The following is a 14,037-nucleotide window of genomic DNA, read 5'->3' as shown; positions in this document are numbered from 1 at the left end:
ATATTCTATAATTCAGCTAGTAAGAGGATAAAACCCATCCTCCCTTTCGCATGATCTCACTTTCTCTTTTTTCATTTGCTTCTCTCCGTAATTCGTGAGCTTCAGTCCTCGTGAAGATCCAAGGGATTCAAGTTCGAAATCACTGAGCCCTAGATCTAGAAGAAGATAAGAGGGATTCGAGTTGTTCCTTCTAATAAACATGCATTTTCTTTAATTCCTCCAACATTCAAATATGCATGCACTTATTGCTTCTAATTGTGATTGTTCTTATCATTAATTTGTTTTCCTTTTTGCTAATTGTTCTTGTTGAATGACTTTCTTGAACTTTATTGCTTTCTTGAGGAGGTATTTTTGATTAGTCTGTAGTAAGTTTATGTTGTTTCTTTTCTTTCCCCTTTGTTGCAATTTGATGCAATTAAATTGTTAAATTATAGCTATGGAAAATAAACTAATGTCCTTGAGTTGGGCAAAACTTTGCCAACTTTCAAAATTATTTTGTTGACTTTCTTTTCTTGCCAATAAAACTAGGGGAAATTGCAAATCAGTGGGACAGTTATTAAATAAATGCACTACAGATGGAATATTTTTTGGTCCTATTTTGACACAGTAAAGACTTGCACCAAACACATAATGGACTTGCACCACACACCTAGTAGACTTGCACCACCATGAAAATAAAATTATATTTCTATTGTTCCACTAAAAAGCAATTTCCCCATTAAAGTATCTCACGTTTGGTTGATGAAGATTATTTTAAATTTGAAATGGTAGAAAAGTAGGGTACCGCATTACCAATCTAAAATGAAAATTAAGTTTTCTGCCGCCAATAGGAGAGGTGTAGGGTTCAAAGCTCTACTAGGGCATGAATATCTCTAAAATTTATCCAAATGAATGAAAGATAACCAAACCAAACCAAACCAAGCCAAGCCTTAAGTTCCATCAACTGGGGTTGGCTACATGAATCCTTCTTCTCCACGCGGCCCTATCAAAGACTATTTCGTTAGTCAAATTAAGTAGATCCATATATTTATTTATAACGCTAACCAACGTTAATCGAGGCCTACCCCGTTTCCTAACACTTCCATCTACTATTACAGCATCGCATCTCTTCACTATTGCCTTTTTTGGTCTCCGTTGAATATGGAAGCCTTATGAATGGTTGCCTGTGGACTTTCTTCCACTTCCTTTGAGGGGACAGGCCATCATAGGCATGTCCCGAACAATTCTTATTTGTTTTGAGAAGGCTTTCTATTATCGGCCTGACTTAAGCCCTGGGCAGTTTGGTTTGGAGGAGGATTTTCAGTGTACTTTGACGGACCCTCTTGTGGAAATAAGAACCATATCTCGGGGTGGGCCAAAGGTCAACCGAGATTAGTCAAAATTTGGTGATTATCATCGGTTTAATCAAGAGTGGGAAAGAAGACATTTTATTAATCAACTATCAAGGTATATACACCCTTTATGTGGTTTTTTAAAAATATGTTGAGTACGTATAGCTGTAGTTGATTTTTATTGTCTACTATTATTTTCTCTAATGTAGTTGATGGGCCCAATCCTTCCACTTCTGAAATCCCCCAACAAACCTGCCTTTCACAACATCCACTACCTCCTACATTTGTATATAATGAAGATAATTATAAGCCCGCCATTCCACCCATGATTTCTCTATAAATATGATTACTTACAGCTGTAGTTGATACCATTCTTTTCTCTACAGCTCTATATCATTGAACTGTTTTTTGAATTTTGTATATAATGAAGGGCCCAATCCTTCCACTTCTGAAATCCCCCAGCAAACCAACCCTTCAGAACATTCGCCGCCTTCTACATTTGTATATAATGAAGGTAGTTATAAGGCCGCCATTCCACCCACGATTTCTCTATCTATAACTAGTCTATGATTATTTACAGCTGTAGTTGATACTCTTCTTTTCTCTACAGCTCTATAACATTGAACTATTTTTTGAATTGTGTTGTAGGTGAAGAGTCTTTCTAATGTATTGGGCCTCCACACTAAACTTTAGTTTGGGAAGTGGGAACTTTTTAGGTTAACTGTTTTTTGAATTTTTTTGATGAACTGCTTTTAGGTGAACTATTTTTTGAATATTTTTGATGTTCTATATTTCATAGGTGCATTTGCTGGGGAAGGTGGTCTGGATGATGTAGCTACTGGGTCCACAACTCCCAATTCAACAGGTAGTTTGCAGCACTATCCAGATAAAGTTTTCCTCCTCATTTTTGTTTGTCCTACTTTGTTGTTTGATTGATATAGTTTCTATAGTTTTAGTTTTGTTTGATTCATATATTTATAATGTTTTTAATTTTGATGTTCTATATTTCATAGCTGCCACTGTTGGGGACACTCAGCACAACTCACCACCACCGCTGACCCCCAATCCAACCGGTTTAATAGTTTGTTGCACTGTCAAGATAAAGTTATCCTCTTTTTTTTTTTCTTTTTTTTTTCTTTTTTTGTCTTACCTTGTTTTAGTGGTTATGAGTTGTGAATTATTTATTTTGATTATGTGTATGTCCAAATTATTAGTCTATGTTAATTATTTATTTTTTTACTGAAAGGTGTGCCTCGCTTCAATGAAGCGTGCACCTCACCTTGTGCCTAAGCCACAATGAAGTTAAGTTTTGGAAGTGAGAACTTTTTAGGTTAACTGTTTTTTGAATTTTTTTTATGAATTGATTTTGGCGGTGTTTGGGAAGCCTAGGTAGAGGCTATTTTAGCCTCAACAATAAAAAAAAAAAAGCCTTTTAGCCCCTTTAGACCATTGATTTAAAAAAATAAAAATAAAAAATAGCCCGACTGTTGGCTGTCACAGTGACAGTGTAAGACTGTCACTGTGACAGGTTGATTAATTACAATTTTACCCCTTTAAATTAATTTTGAAAAATGTGAAGTTAGGGACAAATTTGTCATTTTAACTTCAAACATCATTTCAACACATTTTTCAATACACCAACTCAAATAAAAATCCATCCCATCTTCCCAAACACAAACTAAAATAGCCTACTAAAATAGCCAAAAAGCCTCTAAAATAGCCTACTAAAATAGCCAAAAAGCCTCTAAAATAGCCACTTTCCAAACACCCACTTTAGGTGAACTATTTTTTCAATTTTTTTGATGTTCTATATGTCATAGGTGCATTTGTTGGGGAAGGTGGTCTAGATGATTTAGGTATTGGGTCCACAACTCCCAATTTAACAGGTAGTTTGCAGCACTAAAGTTTTCCTCTTTTTTTTTGTTTGTCTTGCTTTGTTGTTTGATTGATATAGTTTCTATAGTTTTAATTTTGTTTGATTGATATATTTTTTTCCGTTGTCCTCAGTTGAGAACCTCAGACAGTTGCCCACTTCTGTCTCGAGGAGTCCGAATTTTTTAGTTAATCAGTTTGGGAAAAGGAGGGGTGCAAGAAATAGGAGTCCCTGCTAGACTGGGCAGTACAGATTATATAAAGATTTCGAGCTTGGTGCAGGATGTCCAAACAACTCCCAGTCCAACAGGTTTGTATTGTGGTTGCAATTTTTCTCATCTACTTCAACATTTGCAAATTTCAGTACGTTTAAATTTCTTTCCTGTTTTGTTGGTTCTTATTTGTTTAATTTTTTTTCTCCAAGCCCCTCATCATTATTAGTCCACGAGGGTACAACTCCTCTGAGGCTTAAAGGTTTGAAAAAACTATTTGAATAGTTTTAATTTTGTTTGAATTGAAAATGATATTTCTATAATAGAAGAGTCCCTGCCAGATTTAGTATTAGTTTGGGGAGGAGGAGGAGGAATTGATGAATGGAGTTTTTAGCCCTGACCAATTTTGACTATTTTTATGGATATTTTGGTTGCTTTGTGGTGGACTCTTACTCCTAAGAGTATCACTACCCAGGATTTTTTTTTGGTTGCTTTTTGGTAGACCGACTTTTAAAAACACTGGTTTGATTGATAGTTTCCATAGTTCTAATTTTGTTTGATTTTGATTGATATATTTTTTTCCATTGTCCTCAGCTGAGAACCTCCGACAGACTGTCACTTATGTTTTTTCTTATCTACTTGAATATTTGCAAATTTTAGTAGTTTAAATTTTTTTCCTGTTTTGTTGGTTCTTATTATTTTTCTCCACGCCCCTCGTGTGATGAGGGTACAACTCCTCTGAGGCTTGAAGGTTTGTTGGATTGATTTTTAGTTTGATTTATTTATTTATTTAAAAAAACTATTTTAATAGTTTTAATTTTGTTTGATTCATATATATTTTTTTGTTGTCCTCAGCTGAGAGCCGCATACGGACAATCGCCTCTCTCTTGAAGCCTCGTCCCAGTCCTAAACTTGTTTTTCATGTTAGTAGATTAGGGAAAAGGAGTGTTCGAATTAGGAGAGCCCTTGCTAGATTTAGTATTAGTTTGAGGAGGAGGAGGAATTGATGAATAGAGATTTTAGCACTCAGACCAATTGACCATTTTGTGGCTGCTGTTTTTCTTATCTACTTGAACATTTCTAAATTTCATTGCTTTAAATTTTTTTCCTGTTTTGTTGGGGTTCTTATTTGTTTGATTTTTTTTTTTTCTCCAGGCCCCTCATTATTATTAGTCTATGAGGGTACAACTTCTCTGAGGCTTGAAGGTTTGTTAGATTGATTTTTAGTTTGATTTATTTTTAAAAAACTATTTTAGTAGTTATAAGTTTGTTTGATTTGAGAATGATATTTCTATTGTTTTAATTTTATTTGATTCATATATTTATTTTTTGGTTATCCTCAGTGGAGAGCCGCATACGGACCATCGGCTCTCTCTCTCGAAGCCTCGTCCCTGTCCTACTAAACGTGTTTTTTATGTTATGTTATGTTAGTTCCATGTTATGTTGTTATGTTAGTTCCTCCTCATCCATCTTACGGGTTTTTTTTTGGTTGCTTATTGGTAGACTCTTTCCACCAAGAGTATCACAATGTGTTTTTTATTTTTTAAATGAATACTTTTTAAGTTCAACATAATTAGATTTATTTAAGAAGTAAAATATTTGTAAAAAAATATTTTAAAAAATTAATAAATATCTAAAAATACAAAAAAATATATTGAATTTTTATATTTTTTGTAATTTTGGTATTTAGTGATTTTTTAAAGAATTTCTTTACAAATATTAAAAAAATTTAGATCTATATAAAAAGTATAACATTTGTAAAAACAATATTTCAAAAAATTAATAAATATCCAAAAATACAAAAATGTATTGCATTTTTGTATTATTTTTTTGTAATTTTGGTATTTATGGATTTTTTTAAAGATTTTTTTTTTCACAAATATGATATTTTGTAAAGTAAAATATTTGTAAAAAATTAATAAATATACAAAAATATAAAAAAATGTATTGAATTTTTATATTTTTTTTGTAATTTTGGTATTTAGTGATTTTTTAAAGATTTTTTTTTTACAAATATTAAAAAAAATTAGATGTATCTAAAAAGTAAAATATTTGTAGAAAAATATTTTAGAAAATTAATAAATATTTAAAAATACAAAAAATGTACAGAATTTTTATATATATTTTTTTTGTAATTTTGGTATTTAGTGATTTTTTAAAGATTTTCTTTACAAATATTAAAAAAATTTAGATCTATCTTAAAAAGTATAACATTTGTAAAAAAAAAATTTAAAAAATTAATAAATATCCAAAAATACAAAAATGTATTGAATTTTCGTATTATTTTTTTGTAATTTTGGTATTTATGGATTTTTTAAAGATTTTTTTTACAAATATTAAATTTGGTAAAGTAAAATATTTGTAAAAAGTTAATAAATAAATAAAAAATGTATTGAATTTTTATATATTTTATTCTGTAATTTTGGTATTTAGTGATTTTTTAAAGATTTTTTTTTACAAATATTAAAAAAATTAGATGTATCTAAAAAGTAAAAATATTTGTAAAAAAATATTTTAAAAAATTAATAAATATATAAAATTACAAAAAATGTATTGAATTTTCGTATTATTTTTTTTGTAGTTTTGGTATTTAGTAATTTTTTAAATATTTTTTTCACAAATATTATATTTTTTTTCCCATAAATATGCTTTATACTGGTTAAATGTAGTACAAATTTATGTGGGTGTGTGCATGCATGTGTGTGTGTGAGAGAGAGAGAGAGTCTGCAAAGCTAGCTAGGAAACTATGGACGAAAATTTGACAAAGAGATCTTATATTTGTAATTTACTTTTTTAATTTATTTATTTTTACTTTTTATCTTCTTGGGATTCAAGAATAAAATTGATTTGCTCACAGATTTGCGTTGGAATTGCAAAACTGACAGAGAGGATCTATAAGGCATTTGACACACTCTTGAAGACTGGTCAAGTGCCTTCCGTATCCTCTCTGTTAGTGTTGCATTTTTAATGCAAGTCTGTAAGTAAATTCAATTTTGTTCTTAAATTCCGAGAAGGTCAATATTTTTTCGTTAACGACAGTGCTTCATACTGGTTAAAACTTAAGTACAGTACAAATTTGTGTTTGTGTTTGTGTCAGAGAGAGAGAGTTTGCAAAGCCAGGAAACTATGGTTGGAAATTTGACAATGAGATCTTACATTTATAAATTACATTTTTTTAAAAAAAAAAAATTAAGAAAAGTTTGCCTTGTTGTAAAGCCTAGTTTACTTTATTTATTTATACTTTTTATCTTCTTGAGATTCAAGAATAAAATTGATTTGCTCACAAATTTGCGTTGGAATTGCAAAACTGACAGAGAGGATCTGTAAGGCACTTGACAGGCTCTTGAAGACTGGTCAAGTGCCTTGCGTATCCTCTCTGTTAGTGTTGCACTTTTAATGCAAGTCTGTAAGTAAATTCAATTTTGTTCTTAAATTCCGAGAAAGTCAATATTTTTTCGTTAACGACAGTGCTTCATACCGGTTAAAACTTAAGTACAGTACAAATTTGTGTTTGTGTGTTAAGAGAGAGAGAGAGAGTCTGCAAAGCCAGGAAACTATGGTTGGAAATTTGACAATGAGATCTTACATTTATAAATTACATTTTTTTAAAAAAAAAAATTAAGAAAAGTTTGCCTTGTTGCAAAGCCTAATAAACAGCCACCCATCCTTGGGATTTTAGGATTCTTGACACCCTTCTGATCGTTGATTTCTATTGATACATTGATATATGGTTCATCGTTGATTTCTATTGATACATTGATTCATGGTTGACAAGAAGTTTTTAGCGCCACTTTTTCCTGGTGATCAAGAGACTCTTGATTTTCCATGTCAATTCACTTGTCATTTTCATCTTGCTCAAGTCTTAGAACTGTTCGATAGAAATTTTCTTTAACCTAATTTGGGTAGATACAGAATTTCTTAAATCAAAATAAAGCATCAAGAAAATGTATAAAAACCAAAAATATTAAGACATCTCCTTAAAAAATAGAAAACAAAAATAATCACCACGTTTGGTTTCTATTTTCAAAAAAAAATTTACTTTTTTGTATAATAAAAAGGTGACACTGAGTTTATTATTTTGGTTAGTTGGTTTGAGTGAGATTTTTGTTTTGTATGTGCTTCTCTTCCTTTAGTATTTCATTTTGTGCCAAAGACATTTTCATGTCCGACTTTTTATTCCATAGATGTGTGAACAATGTTGTTATTTGTCTTATTTTTTATCATCATTTATAAAATTCTTATAGTATTCTCTACATTGTTGTAGGAATGCTTCATCCTGTCAAACAAAAGAACAGAAAAATGACATCCCATTTATTCCTGAGGACATCATTTTTCACATTCTTGTTTGCCTTCCTGCTGAGTTTTTGTATTACTGTGGGAAATTTCTGTGCAAGGTTTGGGCCAAAATTATATATGATCCTTCTTATATCAAGGCACACCTTCTTCAATCAAAGGATGCCTTGTTCATCCAAAAATTTGGTAAGCCATATCATTTATGTTTCCTTGAGTTTAATGAGGGAGAATTCAAACAACACAGCTAAATTGTCATGGACATATGGTCTCTAGTTGTGGTGGCTTATCACTGTTTTCAGGCTCATATCCTGAGAGATATCTTTTTGTTGGGAGTCATGTGACACAAAAGTATAAGAACCTACCTTTTCCTATTGCGAAAGGTCATCTTCTGCTCTCTTGTCATATTGGTTACATTTCTTGCACTAAGGAGTACAAGGTGGTTTGCCATTGTGAAATATCAGGTGGAGAATATAGGTGGTTTGTATTGTCTCTGGATAATAATATGTCATGGAGAAGAATGGAGACTTCACTAAAAGTAGTCAGTTTTTATTGTGATGATAGAGCTTCAGTGTCTGTTGGAGGCACTATTTATTACTCTCAAATGAACAGTCATATTTTTGCTGTTGACCTTTATGATGAAACTTCTCACTCCATTCAAGTTCCAAATGAATTTGTTGGGAGTTATAGTCTTCTTGAGCTGGGGAATAGTTTATCTTTCATTGTGAGACATTCGACAGAGGTTCATGTATGCATATTAAAGACTTACGTTGCAATGAATGGGCTAAACTTTACAAGATTACAGAAGCAATAGATGGACTGAATTTTTTATGTGAGAGTTTCATACCTGTTGGTTGGCTGGATGATGGCCAAATCTTGGTCTTCATTCACTTTGAAAGTTGATTGTGGCTTACAATGTGAAAACAGGAGAGGCAAGATCCTTCGATGTTTTCAGCTCTGATTTCATACGGAAACACACCAACAGCCTTGTTTCATGGTAAATATGCATTCAAAACTATTTAGTATTTCTTTTGATTATTGGCTATGAAATCATTTTTGCTTGTACTCATGAATTTTATTAGTTGAAGACTTTATTAGTTGTTTATTTTCTTGTACCTGATATGTGGTATCCATATGGGTGTTGTGTAGAATGGGTAAGTAGACACCTTTTTTCTTTTTCTTTTTCTTTTTTTCCTTATATTATTATTTGTAGAAAAAGATAAAACATAAACAAGAGGGGATGAAGAATTTTGTAAATTGTATTTCAGGAAGAAAGGATGGATAGGTAGGCACAGTTTGTTGCCTAAAAGGAACAGATGGAGCTACATCTTAATGAATGGTCTCTGTTATAATTTTTTTTTTTTATAACCAAGAACCGACCCTAGTAAGGGGTCTTTGGGAACCACCTTAGAAGTGCAAACTCAAGATACATGCAACCACCTGCTAACCTCACATATTGACCACTCGATAGCCTGTCATATTGAGTGGTGTCAGTTGATTACACTCAATTTTGATTTTTTTTTTTAAATTAAATGTAGAAATTAATCCAAAATGTTTGGAGTTTTACAAATTGAACCCAGTGGTAGAGAAAAAAAGAGTTATTTTTGCTATTTCACTTCATTATAAACACAATCTAAAATTTGTCTTTACTGTTTAAACTTATACATGACATGATTCTTAATGCATATTAGAATATAAAATTTGAAGTGTATTTATAATGTGGAAAACAAAAGCAAATGTTATTGTCATTGGTTGTATGAGTTAACTGTAGATATTTGCTTTATTTTTGTTGAAGCGATAGTATTATAGGGAGAGGGAAGGGGAGGGGGTGAATAATTGTTTTGAAAGAAAAAAAAAAACGTATTTTGTTTTCGTTTCAAATGTTTTGAAAATTTTAGAATTGATTCTACCTTTATGAAATGAAAACAATATACTAAAACACAAAATAAAAACGGAAGAGTTGACAAATGACCCCTTCTCAATGTTTGTTTTTATATGTAATTTGACAAGTTTGAATTATTTTTGTCTATTTGATTGAAAATATATAAAATTATAATGTATTATGTGAAAGTTGATTTTGATAGGTTGCGTAGAACCAAATTTTTACTTAATGACTTGATGATATTTGTTGAATGACTACTGAATTAAAATCCTAGTTATGCCACTGAATAGGAACATGTTTCATCAACACCTAAAAGGTTTATGCAATATATCTGGTATATAAGTAGGCCAACATTTCTATTGGAAAATTGGAAGTTTCCAAGTCCATAACTCTTAATGTACAAAGTAGTAACAGTAGTCTGGATTGAGGATGATTAGTAATATCTGATGTGTCCTCAAAAAATAAAAACTTAAAAGAAAAAGAACGAAAATGTATGATGTGTAAAAATGATGCAGTAGTGACAAGCATACTAGTGATTATGTTCCGAAGCATACTAGTAAATACACATACACACGGTATTTTTGCTTTTATTTGGATCCTTAAATCTGTATGCTCTGTTTGTGCAGGAAGCATTTAGAAGGCAAGGACAAGAGAGGAGTCTCATCAACATAAAATGTTGGCAGAAGCTAAGCTGCAACATTTGGAGTTTGAATTCTATTTCTTTGCATGATGTGCCAGAATTGATAAAAGATTATGTATACCAATTTGAACCATTATTGGTGTCCAAGTTGTGCGTATAATTTTCTTACAGTGAGTGCTTTTTTTTGTTTTTGTATTTTTGCAACAGTTTGTTATAAATAAGGCTTGGAAGTTGATTAGGAAAATAGTAAGGGATGAATGAAGTTGGACAGGGTATTGGCCCTAACAGTTGAAGACTAAGTGGTTGGTAACTTTTAAGTGTCTTTGGTTTTGTGTGTGGTGGTTTACTTTTGTTTCTGTTGTGTGTTACCTAGTTCATAAAACAATTCTGTAGATTTATGACGTTACCTTTTGTCCCGTGTATGCAATATAGTGATGAACATAGCATTTGTGGGTTGTGCTTGGTTTTCTTGTCAATGTGTTTATCTGTTTGGTATGCATATTTTTCTCTAGTTGAACATTTTTAAATTGAAAACAGTTTTTACTGTCAAAGAGAAACAACATTTGGTTTTATCCTTTCTTGTCCAGATTGCACCATTGTTCATAATGGTTTGCAATTGTATTATGAGAGACGGTTGCATAGAGGATCGACAGTGAGCAGTAAAAGGTTTGTTTTATTTTTGGAGCAACTATTTTGAAGTTTAAGTCACATAAACAGTTTTTTATAGGACTTTATTTTTGGAGGGGCTATTTTTAGGTTCACATAAACCTCTTCGGAAATCTGGGACAAGACTATGCATGATAGCCTCCCTAGAACCTGTTTTATCCAGAGCCTGAATTGTCCATTTTAATAAAATGACTATTTGGCGGAGAATAATTGTGGAACCCGAGAAACAATTCATGGGGTTATTGTTAGGTTTTATTTATTGGCAATCCCGTTTGACAAAACTCCTTTCAGTTGTATTTATTTTCGCACTTTTATTTCAGTGAGGCTATGAGTTTATTAGATGCGAATCCAAACCCGAATCGAACCATGCAGAGAAGTTTGTGATGTTTGTGATGTTAATGCTTTCAAGATTATTACGGCCGAAGCAAAATGCAAAATTGCATTCAAAATTGCATGTCCGTCGTTGCTCGCTCGAGCCAAGGAGTTCTCGCTCGAGCTAGGTCTCGCTCGAGCCAAGGAATGCGCGCTCGAGCCAAGGATTGCGTCCATACAAAAACTTGAAAAAGTGTATTCCTCGCTCGAGCCAAGGATCCGTCGCTCGAGCCAAGGCACTAGTAGAAATCATGAAAAATACACTGCTCGCTCGAGCCAGAAAAGCTTCGCTCGAGCGAACCTCAGAATCCGGATTTCTCAAGAAGTTTGTTTTCTTCCCAATCTTGGATTACTTTTGGTTCTCTATAAATACTTGGTTTTCTCCCAAAACTAAGTGATTGATTGAAGTCCTCCAGATCTTCTTTTTGGTTCTTAAGGTTTATATCTGGGGATATTTTGTTTGTTTTCTTTGATGTTTTTATTGAGTCTTCAACTTATGATTTAAAGAGAGTACATCAAAGGTTTGTTTGTTATACACAAAAGAGAGAGTTATTCTTCATTTGTGGATTCTGAAGAATTCGAGCCTGAAGCTTTGGTGGAATCCGGAGTGGCTCATCAGAAAGACAATTCCGTGGTGAAGATGGGGTTGGAAGAGGCACATAGAGGTTGGTTCAATTAGGCGTTGTGGATTCGCTAGGTAATTGAGAGTATACCTGTGTAATTCCTTTAAATCTTCTTAGTGGATTGTTTTGTGGCTGTTGCCCGTGGTTTTTTTATCACAGTTGGAGGTGTCCAATTGTGGTTTTTTCCACGTTAAATCGTTGTGTCTCTTTGTCTTGATTGTTTGATTGGGATTGTTATATTCTGCTTAAAATTGATACATAATCACAAATCAACATCTAGGGGATTTCTAGATTTTTCAGTTATGAAGGAACTTAAAAATTGGGGTTTTTGGTCTTGACTTCTTGGGAATAATTCTACTCACACACTGTACTTAGAGCTTGTTTGAGAGTTGGTTATTTTATTTAGTTTTTAGCTTTTTATGAAAAAGCGTATAAAAAATAGAGAAAGTGATGTGATAATTTTGTTTGACTTTTTAATTATTTTAATCAAAAAGTCACTCTTTAAACAATCTTGTTTGTTTGTGTTATTTTGATATTTATTTCTAAACAAAAAATAATTGTTTGGATATTAACTCTTGAATAGTGTATTTATTTGTAAGTTGGTAGTTGAACAACTGATTTTTGTTCAAAAATTGATATCTAAATCACAAAATGGTGTGAATTGAGACGAAATTCTATCAATTCACAGACCACAAAAGTTCACTCAAGAGATGGAATTAGATGTCAGAATTCAAAACCATTTGAGAAACACCCATCTATGTGAAGTCCATAAATTTAGGGTCTGTTTAGCGGAAAAGGGTGGCTGTTGTGCTTCCAACATTGCAGTTATTGTTGTGCTTCTGATGGGATCTATTCTGAATCTTATTTCGATAATCTAAATTATGCTCTTTTTAAAATGTCAAGTAGAATATATTTACAAAAAAATTAAGTTGATTAGATATTGGTAGTTTTTGGTATCCAGATATAAATGTGATTAATGAAACGGCTATCGATCTCCTATCAATTTTTTGCAAATATATTTTTCTTGATATACTTTAAAAAATGAACTGTTTGAATTATTAAAGTGGGACCCAGAATGAGCCCTATTGAGTGCACAACCGTGACTGTTGTGCTCACTTTGTTTAGTATGATTTTTATTTTGTAGTTTTAGTTAAAACAATGAAAATTTTGAAAATACTTATTTATTTCATATTATTTACACTTTGTTTCGTTTGTTTCGACGTAAAATATTTTTCTTGTAAATTGATTTTACATAGAAAAAATATTTTTGTATAGTTTTTTGGCGCTTGGTTGACACTTGAAACAAAAATATTTTATTGCTTAAAAGAGAAAATTTGATTCAATAAATTGTCATCTAATGACTTTTTAGTGAGCTAAGATATTTATTTGAAAATGCTAAATGTATTGAAAAGATAATGAATGAGAGTCAACTTTGTAAAAATTGACTTACGAAATTTTTATTGGCAAGTTATTTTTGAGAAAATTATGCAACAATATTTTATTTAAAAAAATATTTTACTTATTTTTTGTTCAGCCAAACAACGGAAAATGTGTAAAATATTTTTGACAAAAACATCTTTCAAAACAATCGGAGCCTTCATCTAAAAATATATTTTAAAATTTTAAAAACAATCAAACGGTGGAAAATAAGTAAAATATTTTTGACAAAAACATTTTACATCAAAACAAACGGAGTCTTCATGTAAAATTATATTGTAAAATTTTAAAAACAACTTATGTGTATACATATATATAAATATATATATTAAATAGCTCGTTCAATAATTTTTTTCTTAAAATAAAAATTTTAAAAACTTAAATAAGCCCTTGGTGTATATCATCACTTATGTGTATGCTTGAAATTGATAGTTATAGATTGAATTACAGAATAATTTGTGCTTGAATTGTTAGTTACAAAAAGATAATTTTGGAATAAAAATTTTGTGACAAAAAATGTCAACACCAACTTAGCTCTTTGCACTATAAATAGAATGGATTATTGACATAGGGACTGAAAGAGCGGAGTCCTTGAATCTAAATGGCACACAAAAATTAATTAAGAAAACTCTTATTAAATATAGATACACACAACAACACACACACAAAATAAAACAAATAAATAAATAAATAAAAATTGGAGTTTCTTGTA

At 31.3% G+C, this 14,037-nt stretch overlaps 1 protein-coding gene and 1 long non-coding RNA gene across 3 annotated transcripts in view; both read left to right on the top strand.

Annotated features, from left to right (window-relative positions):
- LOC114323181 (F-box protein At1g47810-like) overlaps positions 1 to 10,681 on the top strand; it is a 72,331-nt gene extending 61,650 nt beyond the window's left edge. The window contains exon 5 of the mRNA XM_082869502.1: positions 10,214 to 10,681. Coding sequence (XP_082725628.1) covers positions 10,214 to 10,224 — 11 coding nt within the window. The 3' untranslated portion in view covers positions 10,225 to 10,681. The remainder of the gene's footprint in view (positions 1 to 10,213) is intronic.
- Positions 1,035 to 3,624, top strand: LOC145790789 (uncharacterized). 2 transcript variants are annotated; one of them, XR_014329977.1, is made up of 4 exons: positions 1,035 to 1,446; positions 1,541 to 1,845; positions 2,131 to 2,196; positions 3,339 to 3,624. It is a non-coding gene; the product is annotated as an uncharacterized LOC145790789 (long non-coding RNA). The 2 variants fall into 2 exon arrangements; XR_014329978.1 differs by lacking the exons at positions 1,035 to 1,446; positions 3,339 to 3,624 and adding an exon at positions 2,345 to 2,752 and having other exon boundaries at positions 1,727 to 1,845.
- Positions 10,682 to 14,037: the final 3,356 nt, after the last annotated feature.

The sequence above is a fragment of the Camellia sinensis genome, chromosome 5 (genome assembly GCF_055761805.1).
Source record: "Camellia sinensis isolate YWXY chromosome 5, ASM5576180v1, whole genome shotgun sequence".
NCBI lineage: Eukaryota > Viridiplantae > Streptophyta > Magnoliopsida > Ericales > Theaceae > Camellia > Camellia sinensis.
This window is presented reverse-complemented; position numbering and strand designations above follow the sequence as displayed.